This window comes from Prionailurus bengalensis, chromosome B1, assembly GCF_016509475.1.
Source record: "Prionailurus bengalensis isolate Pbe53 chromosome B1, Fcat_Pben_1.1_paternal_pri, whole genome shotgun sequence".
NCBI lineage: Eukaryota > Metazoa > Chordata > Mammalia > Carnivora > Felidae > Prionailurus > Prionailurus bengalensis.
Genome location: NC_057344.1, coordinates 123211709 through 123233362, shown reverse-complemented (window position 1 = coordinate 123233362; position 21654 = coordinate 123211709). Strand labels below are relative to the sequence as shown.

The window sequence follows — 21654 nt, the reverse complement described above, 5'->3', positions numbered from 1 at the left end:
AAACACCAAATTCCGGGTGGTGAGGAAAGGAGGTAAACAGGTATTTCACAAAAAACTTCTGGAGACGAAAGGCAAGGTGGTGGTCTAGAAATGGTAAAATGTTAAGATTTGAAAAAGCAGCTGGGAACTTTGCAATTCAGTATGTATTTTTCCTATGCTTGAGAGAATTCATAGAGCCACCACCTACACACATACACCTACTTAAGCACAGAGGGTAGCTTCGTCAATGATGTTTAGTGCCCACTGTGGGCCAGATGCCATACTAGGAATTGTGGGGGGTGGGTCTCTTAAGTTTGAACAAGACATGGTTATCTGTTCTCAAGAATGTAATCTCACAGAGACAGCCCTGGGTTCTCATGAACTTTGCCACTGATGGTGAGGGAAATGTTATTTTTTAATTTTTAAATATTTTTGAGAGAGGGAGAGTGAGGGAGGGGCATAGAGAAAGGGAGACACAGAATCCGAAACAGGCTCCAGGCTCTGAGCTGTCACCACAGAGCCTGGCTTGAACTCACCAACAGTGAGATCATGAGCTCAGCTGAAGTCGGATGCTTAACCGACTGAGCCACCCAGGTGCCCCGAGAAATGTTCTTTAGTAAACGGGCCAGAGACTGTTAAAAGTTAAACACAAGTTACCGAGGATGGAAGAAGGCAAGGTTAAGATATTCACCACTGTCCCTGTTTCCTCTGGCTTTCCTTTATTTATTTATTTATTTTATTTTTTTCTCTGGTTTTTTTAAAAATTTTTTTAATGTTTATTTATTTTTGCGACAGAGAGAGACAGAGCATGAATGGGGGAGGGTCAGAGAGAGAGGGAGACACAGAATCTGAAACAGGCTCCAGGCTCTGAGCGGTCAGCACAGAGCCCGACGTGGGGCTCGAACTCACGGACCGCGAGATCATGACCTGAGCCGAAGTCGGATGCTTAACCGACTGAGCCACCCAGGCGCCCCTCTGGCTTTCCTTTAAAGAATGAGGACAACAAGTACAGGAACCATGAGAATGAATTCAGCATAAAACAGAGATCACAACTTCACACATATGCAGAAATTACTTTTATTATGTTAGACTATTTCTTAATAAGCTAGCAATTATTCATGTGAAGGAGAGTTCAGAAAGCTAATTTAGGACTGTTATCAGCTTTGTCCTTGATTAGAGATGTATGAATTATACACAAAATATCACTCCCTAGAATAGGTTACTCTAGAAGTAGTAGTAGAGAAGGTCTAAGAGACTGATCGTGGAAGAGCTTCTCCCTGCTTGTCTGGTTGTTCCAGTTGGACCACAAGATTTAGGTGAAAGGATGGACATATTTTCTCTGTTGAATTTAAAGTTTTACAACAGTTCGAATGCTGTAAGAGAAGGAAGCAATAAACAGTTTTCAGTGATATCTTTTTTTTTAATGTTTATTTTTGAGAGAGAGAGAGAGAGAGAGGAGGGGCACAGAGGATCCAAAGTGGACTCTGTGGTAACAGCAAATGTGGGGCTCAAACTCCCAAACCATGAGATCATGATCTGAGCCAAAGTCAAGACGCTTTGACTGAGCCACCCAGGTGCCCCTAAATGATATCTTTTAAGACCACTAAAAGTATTTTTTTTACCCTTCTCCATAAACCCCAAGTCATTACATTTTATAATATATAGCTAATGAGGAAGCTTACCTCTTTCCTGCATGCATCAGTTCAAAGGCTTCATTAATTTGGTCAAAAGGCAGATTGTGAGTCACAAATTCATCAACTTTTATCTTTTTGGACATATATTCGGATACTAACTTTGGGACACTTTCCACACTCTTCCATCCTAAAAGAAATCACACATGTATTAATTCTTCCAACAAATCTTTGCAGTATGCTTATTACTTAGTGGGTGACAGGCATTTAAGAGAATAAATTTTTGGAGCTAGAATGTATTATGTTAAATGAAATAAGTCAATCAGAGAAAGACAAATATCATATGATTTCACTCATATGTGGAATTTAAGAAACAAAACAGATGAACATTCGGGAAGAAGGAGGGAAAAAGAGAGGGAAACAAACCACAAGAGACTCTTTTTTTTTTTTTTTTTTTTAATTTTTTTTTCAACGTTTATTTATTTTTGGGACAGAGAGAGACAGAGCATGAATGGGGGAGGGGCAGAGAGAGAGGGAGACACAGAATCGGAAACAGGCTCCAGGCTCTGAGCCATCAGCCCAGAGCCTGACGCGGGGCTCGAACTCACGGACCGTGAGATCGTGACCTGGCTGAAGTCGGACGCTTAACCGACTGCGCCACCCAGGCGCCCCGAGAGACTCTTAACCACACAGAACAAACTGACGGTGGAGGGATCTGGGTGGGAGATGGACTAGATGGTTAGTGGATACTGAGGAGGGACTTGTGATGAATGCTGGGTGTTGTATCTAAGTGATGAATCGCTAAATTCTATTCCTGAAACCAATACTGCACTGTATGTTAACTAAAATTTAAATTAAAAAGAAAAAAAAAACCTGATTTTCTCATCAATTAAAGAGGACTGAAAAACTTCAAAATTAGCATACAGAGAAAGAAGAATTTAATGTACATCTTTAGTTAAAAAAAACAGTAAATGCCTTTTGAGTATTTTCCTTTTTCTGTGTTAAGATTTACTAAAATCTCATTAAGGTTTTAGCCAAGTGAGACTTCTAAGATACCAGGATAGAACTCTGAAGTCTTAGAACAAACTTATTTGGCTCCACAACAGCAAAGATTCTATAATGATGACATTTAAGGAAGAACAAACCTGACGTAATACAGGACTTTTATTTCTTTGGTTTTAAAGCCTTTTTTTTTTTTTTTAAGTTTATTTATTCATTTGAGAGACAGAGAGAGAGAAAGAGTGAGGGGGCAGAGAGAGGGAGAGAGGGAATTCCGAGCAGGCTCCTCACTGTCAGCACAGAACCCGATGAAGGGCTTGAACTCACGAGTCGTGAGATCACGGCCTGAGCAGAAACCAAGAGCCGGATGCTTAACCAACCGAGCCACCCAGGCACCTCTTATTTCTTTGGTTTTAAATTCAACAATGAAATTAGGGATAGCATCTCACACCAGAAACCGTGAAACTGAAAACAAAAGTGGGAAATTCTTAGCTATGTAAGATTTTAAACAAAATTGGTGCTTCGATCTTTCACTTGTACTGAAAGAAGCAATAAATCAACAAAGACACCTTCCCACCTTTTACACCAGGGACACTTTGTAGCTCATTTCAAACCTCTTTTGAGCCTTTTCCAAATCTGCCTCCTTATATCTTCTATTAATTATTTTTCTCTTACAAATCATAGGGCTTTTCCTTTCTACTTTTTTTAAAAAAAGTATTATTTATTTAAGTATGCTCCATGACCAATGTGGGGCTTGAACTCACAAGCCCGAGACCAAGAGTCACATACACTACCAACTGAACTAGCCAGGTGCCCCCTTCTTTAAATCCCCTGGTAACAGAGACAAGTACAGCCACCTCTATTTGTTAGACCAAAACTTCTATTTACATCTGTGGGTCATATTTTAACAACACCCATCACACCCCAATACTCCAGCTTCTTTCCCAACTAGCATGTGCTGGGGTGATGAGGCTTCAGTGAGAGGTTATGATCAACCCCCTGGCTCAGTCTTCCAGGCTTAAAATGTCCTTTTAAATATAGCTAAGGACCTGAGAGGATGTGTGGCTTTAAAAGTCTGTTCTGATATACTCAAGTGAGGCGTACAGCTCGTTGGAAAGGGGAGGTTAGTCTGCATGACAATTTTTATGGTGAATTCTATAGTATAAAGGCAGAAACTTCGGCCAACCCCCCTCATACCCTCTTGGTCTTTTCCTCTGGCCTTGAAAAAAGCTGGCATGATAGGGGATCTTAAACAACACCTTGTTAAGTTCAGATTATTGAAAATTCACGCTAAGTGATTTTTTTCCCTAAGAGGATGGCGAGAAATATACTTTTTTAAAAAACCTACAAAAACTTTAGATTTCATTCATTCACACTTGTTGGAATATACAGGCATGATCTGTGCCTCCTAGGTGAGCAACTAGCAAAACAGATGGAAACTGTTTCTCAGCATTCTATCAGTAGTTAGGCAACCCCAAACCACCATGCGTTTTTTAGGATCACAAAAGGGGAAAAACGATCAGTCTGGCAGCTTTTCATTTCTGTTATAAAGTTTTGTCTAATACAGTATTTTCAGTTGAAGACTTTGTATTGGTTACTACTGAAATCAGTACTATTTAGACAAGAGGTATTATTACATCCAGCGACAACCAGACACTCTGGAAAAATGAGCACAAATGCCGATAACCTCTTTAAGTCCATAACATGAGTGTGGCTGACAATGCTGTTTGTATCCCTGGAACCTACTTCTAACTTCTGCCCTAACCCCCAACTATTTCCTCATTAACAGGATACTGATTTTTTGTGTGTAAAAAGCGGGTCTCCTGCTTCAGAGGAAGTTGAGTATCTCCCCAGCCCCAGGGGTAAATACTGACTGAATGTGAAGCCCTCCTATTAAAATAGCTGTTCAACAACTTGATGAAGGTAGCCCATGAAAATTCTTAAAACGAAAAATCAGCCTGGGATTAAAATTCTGCCGATGGAAATGACAAAAGAGAAAATGTGCTCACCCATTAACTTACCTCCAAAGGCAGTGCCTTTCCACGTGCGGCCTGTTACCAGCTGAAACGGGCGAGTGGCGATCTCTTCACCCGAAGCAGCTACTCCAACCACCACGCTGACTCCCCAGCCTTTGTGGCAGGCCTCTAGCGCTGCTCTCTGCAGGAAAGAGCGGACCAAATCACAGGAGTCAGTGCGTTGTGCCGGCCATCTCTGCTTCCCCAGTAAGTAACTTTTGGGGGAAGGGTGGCGGCACAGAGCTTTTTTTTTTTTAAAAAAAAAAAAAAAAATGACAACAAAAAGATCAAACTGAATATTTAGTCAATGTAATTTTATTCAAGTTTTAATAAGATAATTACCAAATGTATTAATCTGGCTAAATACTAACACAAAATGAAAGAATTTAAAGCTTTTATTTCCCGTCGTTTTAAAAGTAAATCCTAGTTAAAAATTCTAAAGACTTTAATAAAGGAAGCAAGGTGGAGAATAGTACTATTTTGCGGAGGACTGACTTTATGTCAAGTAGGCGCATTTTGCACCTGAGGAAACTGAGGTGTAGAGAAGCTGTTGCTCAAGGTTAGTGAAGCGGATATACAGTTGACCCTTGAAAAACACACAAGGGGTGGGAAGCTGACCCCCTGCCCAGTCGAAAAGTCACATTAACTTTTTGACTCCCCCAAATTTAACTAATAGCCTTCTGCTGACTGGGAGACTTACCAGCAATATAAACAGTCGATTACCAGCTATTCTGTATATGTATTTCATACTCTATTCTTACAATAAAGTAAGCTAGAGAAAAAAAAGGAATGAAGCTAAAACTTACCATGACTTTCACGTTACCAATGCACTCAAAGGAGTAGTCCACTCCCCCGTCAGTCATTTCAACGAGCACTTCCTGGATGGGTTTACTGAAGTCTTGGGGGTTAATACATTCAGAGGCTCCAAACTCCTTGGCCCGTGCGAATTTATCTTTATTGATGTCCACACCAATGATCCGGGATGCACCAGCCACCTTACAGCCCATGATAACCGCCAATCCAACTCCTCCTAGGCCAAAGACGGCACAAGTAGAGCCAGGCTCCACCTAATAGTAAACATAGTTTGTAAGGCACTCATTGCACGAGAGTCAAGGAAATCACTAGGTTCCTAACACACTGGGCCAATTTCACTATTCCAGCCAAGCTCCACTGTATCAAACTAGAAGGCGGAAGCTAAAACCCGGGCCAATCTCTTACCTTGGCAGTGTTCACAGCAGCACCATAACCAGTTGAAATTCCACAACCCAGAAGGCAGACTTTATCCAAAGGTGCTAAAGGATCAATTTTAGCAACAGAGATATCAGCCACAACTGTATATTCCGAAAATGTGCTGGTTCCCATGTAATGTAAAATTGTCTTTCCTTTGCAAGTAAATCTGCTAGTACCATCTGGCATTAATCCTTTCCCTTGAGTAACTCTAAAGAAAATAAAAAAGGAGAAAGGCAGGGTAAAATCAGGTTTTTCAAAACCCATAGGAAAAAAAAGTTTTAAATATGACAGGTAGACAAGAAAGTGTGCTAAGCCCCAAAGTCAGATTTCTACTGTATTTATTAATAATTTACCACCTTTCAGCAATGCCTTATTAGAAAACCTTACAAAAGACTTATAATCCTACATATCTTTTCCAACATTCAATATCCTTCTGGATCTTGTCGTCAGGGTATTGAGATAAAATTTAACAGATACACCTTATGGATTAGATGAAATAATTTGAAAATTCCATCACCGGCGCGCCTGGGTGGCTCAGTCAGTTAAGTGTCGGACTCTTGATTTTGGCTTAGGTCATGATCTCACAATATGTGAGTTGAAGCCCCGTGTGAGGCTCTCTGCACCTTCTCTGTGTGCTCTCTCAAAACAAACATTAAAAAAAAAAAATTCCATGAAAAAACTATGAGTAAATATAACTTCTTAGAGCATACAGCCCAAACCAGAATCTACACAGAGATTATGAGCAATTATGCAGATTAGGTGATGAAAATAGCCAAACTGGCTGATTTAGATCTTTCAGGAGGCTTTGTTAAAAGGCTAACAATCCTCAAGGATTCAGGTTATCTCTTCTTTCTCTGTAACTTTGTTGCCTGTGTAGTTGGTAACACTAATAAAAGATAAAGGAAAAGAAAAAAGCTCACAAAAGCAACCGGTATGATAAATAGTATCAAAAATTGTTTTTGATATTCTAAGTAAGTAATGTAATGTCTTGCTTAGGAGTACAGGTCCTAAAGTCAGACACACTTGGGTCAAATCCTGTGTGATCGTGGGCCAGTTAATTAACCTCTGTGGCTTAGTTTCCTCACTAAAAAATGGAGAAACAATCATATCTCAGATTGCTATAAAATCAAATGAGGTGTTATGGAAGGCATTAACATTGTGCCTGGCACAGAGTGCTTATTAAATATTTATTATTTTTCAAAATAATGCACTATAATTTGATGTTCGTTCTTAGGCTAATCCTTTGGAATAAACAAATACACACATGAAAATAGATTGCTTCTAGACTCAAGAGTAAAATACATTTCCTTTGAGAAAAAAATATGACCAGAAACAAAAAACAAATCTGTGACAAAGCTCTACCACAGATAACTGTTGTATCTTTAAGAGCAACTTAAGTTTGTTCACCCTTCCTTAATGCAAGAAATCACTTCTATCTCAGAGGAGTTTCTTGAACAAAAGGTGATGTGGGATACATTTCATGTTCTGAGAGGACTTGTCCCTCTGAAAGGCTACAGGCAGCCACAAAAAGGCCAATACCATTATTATACTTGATGTGTCCCAAGTTGTTAGACTGCGTTTGAAATTACCTTTCAAAATGAGATTTTGGTTCTAGCTTTGCCAAAATTAACTGGACTTATGTTATATAGTGAATGACATCTTGTTTCCCAAAAATAGAATTTTGTCAACGGCACTAGAAAACAAATTCAAGAACACACGATCTTTTATGTATGACCCAATCTTCTAAGTCATGGACCCAGCTCTAATGTGTGTGTGGGGGTGTGTTCCCTTCTACGTAACATAAAGCAATTCTTGGACACCAGCAAGGTGTCTGGCAATTCAACTCAATTCTGACACTAGCCACCTGGAGACAGCATCAGATCCCACAGGTTAAGGACTCAGTCCTAGAAGACTGCCCCCTACCTTTCACTTCAGATGTCAGTCAGCTGCAAGGCCAAAACTGTTACCAGTGCTTCTGACCCCAATGGCTACAGATTGGAGGTTCCAAAGATTTTCTTCCTCAGGTTCTTTTAATGTCCTAGAATGGCTCGCAGAACTCATGGAAACACCTATGTTATTATTTTCAAAAGTTTATTTATTCATTTTGAGAGCGAGTGAGTGCATGGGAGGTGGAAAAAGAGAGAGAGAGAATCCCAAGCAGGCTCCATGCTGTTAGTGCAGAGCCTGATGCAGGGTTTGAACTCACAAAATGTGAGATCATGACCTGAGCCGAAATCAGGAGCTGGAGGTTTAACTGACTGAGCCACACAGATGCCAGTTTTTATTTACTTATTTAATTTTAGAGACAAACAGCGAGCACAAGCGAGGGACAGAGGGAGGGTGAGAGAATCTTAAGCAGGCTCCACACCCAGCACAGAGCCCCAGTGCAGGGCTTGATCCCATGACCCCAGGATCATGACCTGAGCTGAAATCAAGAGTTGGACGCTCAACTGAGTCACCCAGGTGCTCTTTAAGTTATTGAAGGATACGATAAAGGATATGAATCAACAGCTAGATGAAGAGACGCGTAAGATAAAGTATGGGGAAAGGCTGAGGAGTTTCCATGCCCTCTCCAGGTATGTCACTCTCCTCAATCTACACGTGTTCACCAGCCCCAAAGCTCTCTGAACCCAGTCCTTTTGGGATTTTATGAAAGCTTCATTATAGCCATGACTGACTAAGTCACTGGCCATTGACTGATTCAACTTCCACGCCTCCTTTTCCTTACCAAAGGTCAGGCCACCCCTAGGTTACCTAAGGGCTTTCCAAAAGTCTCCTTCATTAACATAACAAAGGCACTTTTACAGCCCACATCACAGGAAATTCTACTAAATTTTAATAGCTATGAGCCAGAAACCATGGCAGAAGACCCCAATACATATGAGAAATATGTATCTGGTTATCTGAATGAAATCACAGTATTGCATCCAGCAATTCCAATCCTAGGAAAATACCCAAGAGAAAGTAGTCACATATTCACTAAGAGCTATGAATAGGAATGTTCACAGCAGCATGAATCACGACAGCCCCAAACATTTGAGCAACTTAAATGTCCATCAGCAGGGGAATGGATAGAGATAAATGGATGTATATTTGGAATGACAGAAAAGAGGATTCACAGAGCAACTTAAACACATTTCACAGACATTATGAGGAAACCAAACAAAAGAGCACACAGTATGTGGTTCTATTTATATGAAGTCTGTAGTGAAAGAAATCAGAATAGTGGTTCCCTTTGAGAGAGGCACTGAAGCGCAAGGGATATGAATGACTTTGTAGGGTGCTGGAATGGTTCTCTACGTTGATCTGGGTGGTTATAACCATTAGGTGTGTATATACATAACAATTCATTGAGCTGTACACTTAAGGTTTATAGTACTTTATTACATGTGTTTTACCTCAGTAATAAGGGTAATACAACGCCTTAAATTGCCTCAAAGAAATAGTTAAGTGCTGCTACCTTATTACAATAAACTACCTTTTCTGTGTCTAGGGGTTAAGTTATCTCTTGTAGTCTTCCTAGTAACCTTATGGGTTTCACTACTTTGATTTCATGGACAATAAAATGGCTCATAAAAATGCTTCTATTTAATTTCCTAAGCATGTCCCTCCTTAATATACGTTTTGGCAAGTTTAGACGAATGTTATGGAAGAAGAATGGGTTCAGAAAATTCTGTTTTATCTAATAGCTGATGATATTGGGCACACCACTTAATTTGAATCTTCATTTTTTCATCTATGAAAACGGGGATACCAATGATAGTGAGGCTGCCATAAAGCTGGAATGAAATAATTCATGGAGAATGCTCTGTATAGACTGCCACACAATTACTTATTATCTTAAGGACCAAATAACAAAGATACTAACCTTATCTTCTGGCAAAGGTTTGTCTTAGGGTTTAGACAAAATTTGCATTCTCCACACTGTGGGATGTAGAGCGGGATGACAGTATCGCCTGGGAAACAAATGCAAAGACGTTATTCTGAATAGGTGACATCTGTCTCTAAATGGATACATCAGCCTCTGCAAATCCCCACTCCTCATGTGGCTTTGCAAGGTTAACTTCAACTCAGAACTTTACCTACACAACATCATTCAGACACTGCCTGATTATGCAAAAAACACAAGTTTCAAAATTTTTATTGAGAAAAAGCTCTTAAACTGTACTTGGAGAACAAGGTCATGGGCTTTAAAATACTGACTCACCGATGAATCTTTAAAAATTCTTGTTTAATTGGTCCAAACTGGCTTTGGAAATATACTTAAATAGTTTCAGATGACAGTAGCTTGCAAAATCAGAAAGAAAAAAAACTCTCAAATATTTGTGCTTCCTAGATAAGGAATAAAATTCTTCCTGAAAAATGACTCAGGTGATAACTTGTTCGTGAAAGAAACAATGCGTAAAAATAATTTCCTTGTAGAAATAAATTGAAATTATAAAATTAAGAGTGGTTCAGATATCCTCCTTACCTGCCTTCAGGGTAGTAACTCCTTCGCCAACACTTTCCACAATCCCAGCCCCTTCATGTCCCAAGATCACTGGAAAACTCCCCTCAGGATCAGCCCCACTCAGGGTATAGGCATCGGTGTGGCAAACTGCAGTGGCGATAATCTAGCAGATCAAGAGCATTTAAGGGTGTTTGCTTGCAAGCCAGAGAGATACAGGTCAAAGGAAAGGCATTTTCAATACCACATTTCATTGATTCTAAGATACATTTGTTTCATATTTTAATCTTTAAAATCAGCAAGTGTTTACAATCTATGGTATCTTAACAATTGGAATGGGCAGCATTTTTTTAAGTGATACATAAAAGTAATGGTGTGTTTATATGCAAAGACACATGGTACATCTATCCCTTTTCAGTGCATGCTAGCAAAAGAAGGTGAACAAGGTGATTTTATGGGCACTGTGCCTACAGGTGTGGAGAGAACATGACCTGTGTACAAAGCGGGAGGAGTCCATTTCACTGCTGGGATCCTTGTGACTGTTGACTGACTCCTAAGAAGGTATGGACTACTGCGGAAATATGCCTGCCTGCTTATTAGGGCCAAAATTCAGAGCTTTTAGTGAAACCAACTCCCTTTTTAGCAGCGACACACAATTACTACTTAAACAGCCTTTTATTCTTATCTGGCTTTTAAGTAGGTTATCTTTCCAAACCATTTAACGCACAGAAAGGAAGTCTTGGAGTGTTTATATTTATGCTTCTTTGTCTCTCACCCATGTACCTGCTTACAAGGTAACATTCTTTGCCATTTGTTTTGTTTCCCAGGGAAGCCAGTGCGCCCCAAACAGCTCATCTTAGTATATCCCAGGACACATTTTCTTTTTCAGTAGCAAAATCACAATCAGGTTCATTTCTGAACTTAAAGAAAAACATATAAACTGTCATAAGTCTGGGTTGCAAAAGATCTTAAGAAATTATTTGGCCCTGGGCTCTGCAACCTGCTATTTGATCCCTGGGAGCATGAGCATTTGTTTGGAGGTAGGATGGGGAAAGGATACTCTAATTCACAGCAAAAAAGAGCTTATTTTTTCTAGGATGTTAGTTTCATTCAATGGTTACTACTTTAAAGTATTAATTTTACATCAAAACAAGTGTAGAATGCTATAAATATCCAGTTGGCTGCCTTGTGCAATGCTGTTCTCTCCAAGGGTAACTTCATTTCTCTGACACAGCAGAGGCTGAGAAGCACTAGACTAATGAATCCCCTGAACCCTGCTCTTGCCTGCAAGGGTCAGTACATTTTAAAGCTCTCCAGGCAAGCGGACTTCACTTGCTTGTTGCTCCGATCAAATCAGGAACCTCTTCCCAAATCTTATTTGAAACCTCCGCTAACAAAACTGAAGACCATTTCTTCTTTTGTTTCTAATGTGTCATCATACATTTTAAATTATGGGCTTGGCAGAAAGGGGGAGCATCCTATAAAGTCATCTTAAACACAGGCTACAGAAGAAAGAATGGTTATCCAGTGATCCATGGGGAAGGCTGCTTAGCTCACCATCACAAGCTAAAAAGAGGGACAGGAGTGCTGCAAAAGTGAAGCAGGTAAAGTAAGAGGAGGATGTTGTGACTCCCAGGTTGGAGGACTTTCAATACTTTCTCTTTAACGCTGTCCTTGGGGATTTATCCACAGAGGATTCATCTATCCAGAGACCTCATTGTAAGTCTCCTTTTCCAGTGCCCTCAATATATCATTACCTTGATTCGCACTTCATGAGCCTTTGGGGGTGCCACCTCTACCTCCTCTATAGAGAGAGGTTTTCCTGCTTCCCAGGCAACTGCAGCCTTGCACTTGATAACCTGAGATGAGGGAAAAAAGAGAGCAAGTTGTTTATCCTCCTGCACTAATAAACAATTACCTATTTAGATCCTGACTACTAATCTTAGAAAATATATCACAGAATCACAAAAACCATAACCTCTAAGTGATATGGAGAATCATTTTGCATGTTTTTATTATTGTTTAAAATCATTATTTTTTTTTTGAGAGAGACATGGAGAGAAAGTGTGCGTGAGCAGGGGAGGAGCAGAGAGAGAGGGAGAGCGAGAATCTCAAGCAGGCTCCACACTCTCAGTGCAGAGCCTGATGTGGGGCTTGAACCTACCAAACATTAGATCATGACCTGAGCCAAAGTCAAGAGTCGGATGCTTAACCAACTGAGCCACCCAGGCACCCCTTGCATGTTTTTAGATTTCATATAAGTAATGTTCACTAAAAAAATTTAATTCAGATGACTACATGGTCAGCTGTAAAAGCCTCTTTTGGTTAAGTTTTATTAGTCAAATATTTAACGATCTTCTAGGAATACGTTAAAAATACGGGTTCTGGGGGCACCTGGGTGGCTCAGTCGGGTGAGTGTACAACTTTAGCTCAGGTCATGGTCTCGTGGTTTGTGGGTTCGAGCCCTGTGTCTGGCTCTGTGCTGACAGCTCAGAGCCTGGAGCCTGCTTCGGATTCTGTGTCTCCCTCTCTTCCCCTCCCCCCCACTTGTGCTCTGTCTCTAAATAATAAATAAATATTTAAAAAAGTTAAAAGCAATACAGGTTCCAGAGCATCTAGGTGCCTCGGTCGGATAAGTGTCAGACACTTGATTTTGGCTCAGGTCATGATCTCATGGTTCCTGAGTTTGAGCCCCATGTCAGGCAGACAGCACGGAGCCTGCTTGGGATTCTTGCTCTCCCTCTCTCTCTCAAAATAAATACTTAAAAAAAAAATACAGGTTCTAAGACAATCTGATTCAGTAGGTCTGCCATAGGATCCAAGGAATCTGAATGCTTAACACGTACCCTATGGTATTCCTTTACTAAAGCTGGTTTAAGTTAACACTGGTTTAGTGCAAAACTGCAAGGTGGGAAGGAGCATAAGGAGGATCAGAATGGGAGAATTTTAAAACACTATATTTAGGGGCACCTGGGTGGTTCAGTCGGTTAAGCATCTGACTCCCTGATGTCTGCTCAGGTCACGATTCCATGGTTCGTGGCATTGAGTCCCGTGTCAGGCTCTGTGCTGACAATGTGGAGCCTGCTTGGTATTCTCACTCTCCCTCCCTCTCTCTCTGTCCCCTTCCCTACTCACATTTTTTCTCTCAAAATAAATAAACTTAAAAAATTACTGTATCTACCCCTTTTAACTGTGCTATATAATACAACTGCCACTTGCCATGTGTGCCTTTCAAGCTGAACTGATATAAACTGTAAGTGTAAAAGATACGCAGATTATTGGGGCGCCTGGGTGGCGCAGTCGGTTAAGCGTCCGACTTCAGCCAGGTCACGATCTCGCGGTCCGTGAGTTTGAGCCCTGCATCGGGCTCTGTGCTGACTGCTCAGAGCCCGGAGCCTGTTTCAGATTCTGTGTCTCCCTCTCTCTCTGCCCCTCCCCCGTTCATGCCCTGTCTCTCTCTGTCCCAAAAATAAATAAACGTTGAAAAAAAAAATTAAAAAAAAAAAAAGATACGCAGATTATGAAGACATAGTAAAAAAAAAAAAGTAAAAGTATTTCAATACTTAAAAAGTATTAATTACATGTCAAGGCAGTAATTTGAACACAGTAATTCCTCTTTATCTGTAAAGGATACATTCTCAGACTCCCGTGGATGTCTGAAACTATATATACTATGTTTTTCCTATGCAAACGTATCTATGATAAAGTTTAATTTATAAATCAGGAACAGTAAGAAATTAACAGAATTACATTGTAGTAAGTTATGTGAATAGTCTCTCTCTCAAAATCTTATCGCACTATATGTATGTACTCCTCCTCCTTGTGCTGATGTGAGATGATAAAATGCTTACCTGGTGAGATGAAATGAAGTGAGTGAGGTAGGCATTGTGATGTAGTGTTAGGCTACTAATGACCTTCTGACAATAGGTCAGAAGGAAGATTACCTGCTTCTGAACTGCAAATGACTTCAGGTAACAGAACCCATGGAAAGTGAAACTGCGGATAAGGGGTGGGGGGAATACTGTATAATGGATTAAATTTTAATCAATTTTATTTTTTATTATTCATTTTTTAACCCAATTTTAATGCGGCTACTAGAAAAAAAATTCCAAGCTAATTAGCTAGAAATGCTAACTTCAAGCATAGCATTGACTTAGAAATTCTAGTCAGTACTAGAATTTAGTACTAGGCCTCCTTTACTAGAGCATCAGGTGTAATGAGGAAAGGTAAAAAAAAAATTTTTGAAGCCTAGTTAATATACAATATTGTATTAGTTTCAGGTGGACAACATAGCAATCTGGTATTTATATACATTAAGAAATGATCCCCATGATAGGTCTAGTTATCATCTGTCCACCATACAGTTATTACTATATTATTGACTTTATTCTCTATGTTGTACTTTATACCCCCATGACATCTTTATTTTATATCTGCGAGTTTGACCTCTTAATCCCTGTCACCTATTTTGCATTCTCCCCACCCCCAAAAGTTTTGAGCAGTTCACAAAATGCTTATGAAACATGTTGACAGAATAAAGGATGCAAACTGCTGGGTTTATAGGAGACAGACTTGAAAGTCAACACTTACAAAAAGGGTAAGTTAAAGGGAGAGGCACAAAGTGGAGAAAGAGTGTTGTTAACTTTCATTGGTGGGTTTGAAAAAACTTCACTTTTAACTAGGATACCCAAGGATGAGAAAAAGTTAGTTACAAATCATAGTAATTAAACACCTACAAATATAAAAAGCTATTGTGAGGAGTAAATGAAAATGAATAAAAACTCACTAATATAGTGCTTGGCATAGTGTAGCTTTGCAGAAACAAATAGTGTTTATTAAACTAGAATAAAGAGTGGAGGAAAGCAGAGTTGAACTATATAGAGAGCTGAGTGGCTTGTGTAAATTGGTGAGGCTGGAAATTATTATTTTTAAAATTAAAGGGTAGATACTAAATCTTATGGTAAAAATATGCAGACATTGCATTAGAACGTTTTCACCTCAACTGACCGTAAATCTCAAAACAAAATCACAAAGGTCAAATTCAAAATAGTCACATATTCTAGAGAATTTAGGCAACAAGAATAAATATAATTCATCCATAAATTTTTTTTTTTTTTTTTTTTTAGTGAGGGGGAAGAGGGATACAGAGAATCTTATGCAGGCTCCATGTTCAGTGAGGAAGCCCAATGGGGACTTGATCCCTTGACCCTGGGATCATGACCTGAGCTGAAATCAAGTCAGATGTTCAACTGACTCAGCTACCCAGGTGCCCCTAATTCATCCATAATCTAAGTTCTTTTTAAATTAGAAAAAAATTTTGTTTTAAATTTTATTTATTTTGGGAAAGAGCGCATGAGAAGAGGGGCAAAGAGAGGGGAGAGACAGGATCCCAAGCAGGCTCCATCCTGGCAGCGTGGAGCTACAGGTAGGGCTCAATCCCACCAACGGTGAGATGAGGACCTGAGTCAGATGCTTAACTAGCCACCCAGGTGCCCCAATAATCTAGGTTTTTATACCCCCCTCCCCTATTTTAAGGAATGCTTGAGAAATTTTTTTCCTTTTAATGACAATTCTAAAACAAAGCTCCACCCTAAATCTACTTTGCCCTACTTCAAATACGATCACAGGATAATTTTTCACCTTCTCCAAATAAAGGCACTTCGTTATAAAGAAAAACAACTTGCCAGTTTGTTAAGTATGAAAGATCGTTTAGCGTTTACCATTTCTTTTCAACCTCAACATTTAATGTCATAAATCTTTCTAAAGTTTGCAAAACATTAAAACACTAAGCAACTTTAGCCTGATTATTCACGTTACTCGTGCATTTCTGCCTTTCTTTACTGTCTAAAGTATATTTCAGGAACCTGGAACAGTTCCTTGCAAAGGGACAGGCCTGGCTCACTATCTTAATGTAACCACTAAGGTCGACCAACCTCTTAAATCTCAATTTTTGGTGTGCAAAATGGGGACAATACTCGCAGAAGCGTCACGGTAGGATTAAAAGAGGAAAGTTCTGGTGCCTTAAGTGCTCAAAAATGTTACTACTGAAAGGGACCCAGGAGCCTTCGCCAAATACATTCTTTAGTGGCACCATAATTATTCAATTAACAATTATAGTCATGAAACACAACAACCTAAGGGTTAGGAGCACGGGCTCTGGCTGTAGTTCTGCTACCAGCAAGATGACTCCAGGCAAGTTACTTATTTTTGCAAACGCAAAGCGTGAACGCTCTTAAACCTTTTCTACCGCCCCCTCCCCACTCGGGCTGCACCAAAAGCCTCGAAACCTTTCAAGTAAGGAGCCCAAAGACTCTTTCCATTCCTTCCCGCAGAGCAGCTTGCCCGAGGCACCGTTTCAGATCCGGCAGCTGATATCAGCCTACAGGCCTAGGCCCCGCGCAGACAAGCGACCGGGTTCCATCCCATGCTTTCCCTTTCTCCTCTTCCCTGGGCCCGGTCGCGCTGCACAGCCAAGCCTACCTGGTTCGCCATGTCCTCGGACTCCGGTCAGTGAGGGGTGGACATCCGGGGTGGGGCGCACGGAGCTGGGGATGTGGGCGGGACGTGCGCCCAGCGCAGGGGGGGCGCGGCGTGGGCGGGGCGTGCTCCCAGCGTGGTCGCGCCGCCGCCTGCTCCGGGGGGCGGAGCGTGAATACAGCGTTCGCTAGGCCAGTCTGGCTCGAAGGGCGGTGCCTGAAGTGTGATGCAGCTGGCGTTGTAGCTCGCGCCCACGTGGTGTCGCCTCCAAAGCTGGAGGGTTTTGCGCGAGGCTGGAGGGCCGCGGCTTTGTGGCAGAAACCTGCCGGCTGGATGCAAAACATCTGTGTCAGGAAGGGGTTTTTCCCGTGTAACGTTAGCCCAGGCAGCGTAGATAAAGCTTATGAAGCACACATGTGGAAGGTGAGGGACCAGGAATTTAACTGGAAGTACGTGAGAAAGAGGGCTGCACCATTCTGTGCGCCTTCTACACTGTGTGCGCTGTGACTTGAGGGCACGAGTAAGATCGAGCCCTTCAAAGGACTCTCCATTGATGGGAAAACTGAGTTGGGAGAAGAATGATTAAAGGGGAGACGAAGGAGGTACCCATTCGGGAAACTTCTAAAGGCACTATTCCAGCTGCTTTTGAAGGGTGAGTAGGATTTTTAGCGGTTGGTAGAACACAGGAAGAAACCTGCAAGGAGTACTAGTGAACGAAAAGCCTCCAGAAAGTTTGATATGGTGTGGTTTAGGAGTGGCCAGAGTGGAGAGAGAGGGAAGAGGGGAATATTTGTTATTTTACTCTTAAACTCTGATTATTGTGGATGCTGAATTATTTTAAGATAGGTCTACCAGACCACTCTTTCTCTGCTTCTCAGTCTTTCCTGGCTCTTTCTGCTCAGTCCTAAGGGCTGGTGATCTAAAAAAATTATGTCCAGGGGCGCCGGGGTGGCTCAGTGGGCTAAGCGTCTGACTTCCGCTCAGGTCATGATTTCAGGTTGGTGAGTTCTAGCCCCGCGTTGGGCTCTGTGTACACAGCTTAAAGCCTGGAATCTGCTTCGGAGTCTGTGCCAACCACCCCACCCCCGCCTCTGCCCCTTCCCCGCTCATGCTCTGCTTGTCTCTCTCTCTCAAAAGTAAACATTAAAAACAATTCTGCCTGTTATCTTTCCTTCACCCTCTCATCTACATCCTGAATTTTAACTTCTAGGTTATGAACAAGGATGGCTGTGGTGAACTCCAGGCTTGGGCATACAACTGCTTACTAGATATGTCTTCATTTGTCATCTTTTCTCCTTAAAGGAACTCTTCTATCTTTCTGTGTCCCCACCATCCACCTACTTGCCCCAGCCAGAAACCTGGAAATCACGACTTCTCCCTGTCCCTGCATTCCTTAGCACCTGCATTCAATCTAGCACCAAACTCAAAATACCTCTCACATTTTGTGTCCCCCGCTCCCCACAACTGTTGCTGCTGCCTTAGTTCAGGGTCTCATTATGTCTTACAGGATTTCTGAAAAAAGCCTCCTATCTGATGTTTTTGTTTTTAGGCCCCTGAATGTAATGCATTTCCAACTAATGCCCCGTTAGTGATCTTTCTGAAACATACATGAATTCATGCCATTTCCTTTCACCTTTTATAGTTTTTGAGTGCTGTGGATTATAAGGAAATAAATGTCATTCGACTATTTAAAAATCTTCAAGGGCTGAGAGAGGGATAAAATCCAGATGCTAGCTGGACCAGTCAGGTTCATACATAACATGTTTCCTGCTTATCTCTACATCCTTATTTTTTGCTATTCCACTACACAGATCTCAAAACAACCTTATGGAACACTTGAATTTTCTTAAGAGGACTGTTCTCTTTTTTGATTCCAGGCATTTGTTGTGATAGAATGTCTGCTTGGAATGTAGCAAGCGTGTTTTTTGTTTTGTTTTGTTTTGTTTTGTTTTTGTTTTTTTGTTTTTTTGTTTTTTTTTTTTAGTGAAAGAAAGCTTTTAACAGAGAGTTAATGTTCTTTTCCCAGTTGTTGATATGTTGTCTATCTTTTGGGAAGAAACATTTGTATTTTTGTAGTGCCTTGCTAGTTTGCTAGTTTCTATTCTGGCATGTAAGGAGGTTGAAAGTTGTCACTCCATCCTAACAAGTAAAAAGATGAACAAATGAGAAATCAAAAACTCTTCTTAGATCTGTCAGAGAATTGAGATCACAGAGCAAGCTAATAACCCCAGAATTGGAGAGTCAAATGGGTGCAGAGAATCACAACTTATTGGAGAAGAAACTTACCTTTGGGGGAACCAGTATTGGCTTTGGAAAATGTGAAGTGTAATTGATGAATTGCTGGTGGCTTAGTGTGGATTAAGTCTGGGAGTTACGCTACAGAGATCTACTCATAGGAGGGTCCTCACACATTTTTGACTTCAGGGGGTGTGCAGGATTTGGCCTGTAAATAGGCTTTAGCTACTAGAGTTGAAACAGGGTCTTGGGCAAGCTGCTCAGTTGGGAAGGAAGGGAAGGAAGTTTTTTTTTTTTTTGGCTCCTTTCTTGAACCTAGTGGAAATGAAAACACAAAAAAATCTGTGGCATATAGAGAAAGCAGTGCTAATAGGCATAGCAGTGCTAATTTATAGCTTTGAATGTATATATTGGAAAAGAAAGATTTAAAATTAATCATCTAACATTCAACATTAGGAAAGTAGGAAAAGAAGAACATGTAAAATCCAAAGTAAGCAGGAGAAAAATAATAAAATTTAGAGTAGAAATTGATGAAATTCAAAACGGGAATCAGTTGAGAAACTCAACTAAACCAAAAGCTGATTCTTTGAATAGATGAAACTGATAAGCCTCTCACCAGGCTAATTAAGAATAAAAGAGGAGCACAAATTACTAACATGAGAAGTGAAAAAGGGACATCACTACAGATCCCATGGACATCCAAAGGGCAATAAAGTAATACTGTGAACAACTATATGCCCACAAAATTGATAACCTGGGTAAAATGGACAATTCTTTGAAAGACACAATCTGTTTAAAACTCAAAAAGAAAATGAAGCCATTTGAATAGGCTTATATCTATTAAAGACATTGAATCAGTAATTAATAACCTTCTAAAACAGCACCAGACACAGATGGGTTCACTGGTGAATTCTGCCAACTGTTTAAGGAAGAAAATATGCCAGTTATCTATAATCTCTTCAAGAAGATAGAGGTAGAAGAAGATGGATATTTACTAATTACTTCTTTGAGGCCAGCATTACCCTGATACCAAATTTAGACAAAGCCATTACAAGAAAAAACTGCAGACCAATATCATAAACCTAGGTGCAAAAATCCTCAACAAAAGGATATCAAATTGAATCCAACAACTTATACAAAGAGTTATATGGCAATACCATGTGGGATTTGGTTGAGGTATACGAGGCTGGCTCAACATTTGAAAATCCGTTAACATGATCTGTCACCAACAGGCTAAAGAAGAAAAACCATGATCATAACAATAGATGTAGAAAAAGCATCTGAAAAAATCTAACATCTATTCATGGTAAAAACTCTTAGGAAACTTGGAATAGAAGATAACGTCCTCAGCTTGATAAAGAACATCTACAGCAAATATACAAGTAACAATATACTTAATGAAGAGAAACTAGCAGCTTTCTTGCTAAGATCAGGCACATGGCAAGTATGTCTTCTCTCACCATTCCCTTTCAATATCTACTGGAAGTCCTAGCTGATGCAGTAAGACAAGAAAATAAAATAAAAGGTATAGTTATTGACAAGGAAGAAATAAAAGTGTCTTTCTTTACAATTGACATGATTGCCTATGTAGAAAATCTCAAAGAATCCACATAAAGCTCCTAGAAGTGATAAGTGATTATAGCAGGTTTGTAGGCTACAAGGTAATATGCAAAAGTCAATTACTATCCTATATACCAGCAATGAACAAGTGGAATTTGAAATTAAAAACAATACCATTTATATTAGCTTGTGAAAAAATGAAATACTGAGGTGTAAACCTAACAAAATATGTACAATATTTATATGGGGAAGACTATAAAATTGATGAAAGAAATCAAACAAGAATTGAATAAGTGAGAGATTGGATAGAAAGACTCAATATTGTCAATATGTCTGTTTTTTCCTACTTGATCTATAGATTCAGCACAATCCCAGTCAAAATTCCAGCAAGTTATTTTGTAGATATAAACAAACTGACTCTAAAGTTTATATGGAGAGGCTAAAGACCCAGAATAAGTCAACACGGTATTGAAGAAGAGCAAAGTTGGAGGACTCATACTACCCAACTTCAACACTTACTATAAAGCTATCATTGAGACAGTGTGCTATCAGCAAAAATAGATAAATAGATCAATAAAACAGAATAGAGGGTCCAGAAATAGACCCGCATAAATATAGTGAATGGTTTTTGATGACATAGGAAAAAAATATATATATATAATATACAATACACAATACAGGAAATAGTCTTTTCAAAAATGATTCCAGAACAACTGGACATATACATGCAAAAAAATGATTCTAGATACAGACCTTCATCCCTCACAGAAATTAACTCAAAACAAATCATAGATGTGAATGTAAATGTAAGACTATAAAAGTCCTACAAGGTAACATAGAAAATTTGGATGACCGTGTATGGCAATGATATTTAAATATAATACCAAAGGTATGATCCATAAAAGGAATAGCTGATAAGCTGGACTTCATGAAAATAAACTTAAATTCTGTGAAAGATATTGTCAAGAAAATAGGACAGGCCACAGACTGGAAGAAAATATTTGCAAGGAATATTTGTAAAGGATGGTTTTCCAAAATATACAAAGAACTCTTAAAACTCAATAAGAAAACTAACAACCCA

General features: G+C 39.9%; 1 protein-coding gene across 1 annotated transcript; it reads right to left on the bottom strand.

The window, feature by feature from the left end:
- Nucleotides 1-1040: 1040 nt before the first annotated feature.
- LOC122478282 (alcohol dehydrogenase class-3) lies at nt 1041-17001 on the bottom strand. The gene is made up of 9 exons (XM_043571914.1): nt 16782-17001; nt 12059-12160; nt 10326-10467; nt 9723-9810; nt 5843-6062; nt 5431-5691; nt 4631-4766; nt 1662-1800; nt 1041-1352 (listed from the first exon to the last, which is right to left on the bottom strand). Exons 1-9 carry the CDS (start codon nt 16791-16793, stop codon nt 1328-1330), a joined length of 1125 nt encoding a protein of 374 aa, XP_043427849.1. The 5' UTR covers nt 16794-17001; the 3' UTR covers nt 1041-1327.
- Nucleotides 17002-21654: the final 4653 nt, after the last annotated feature.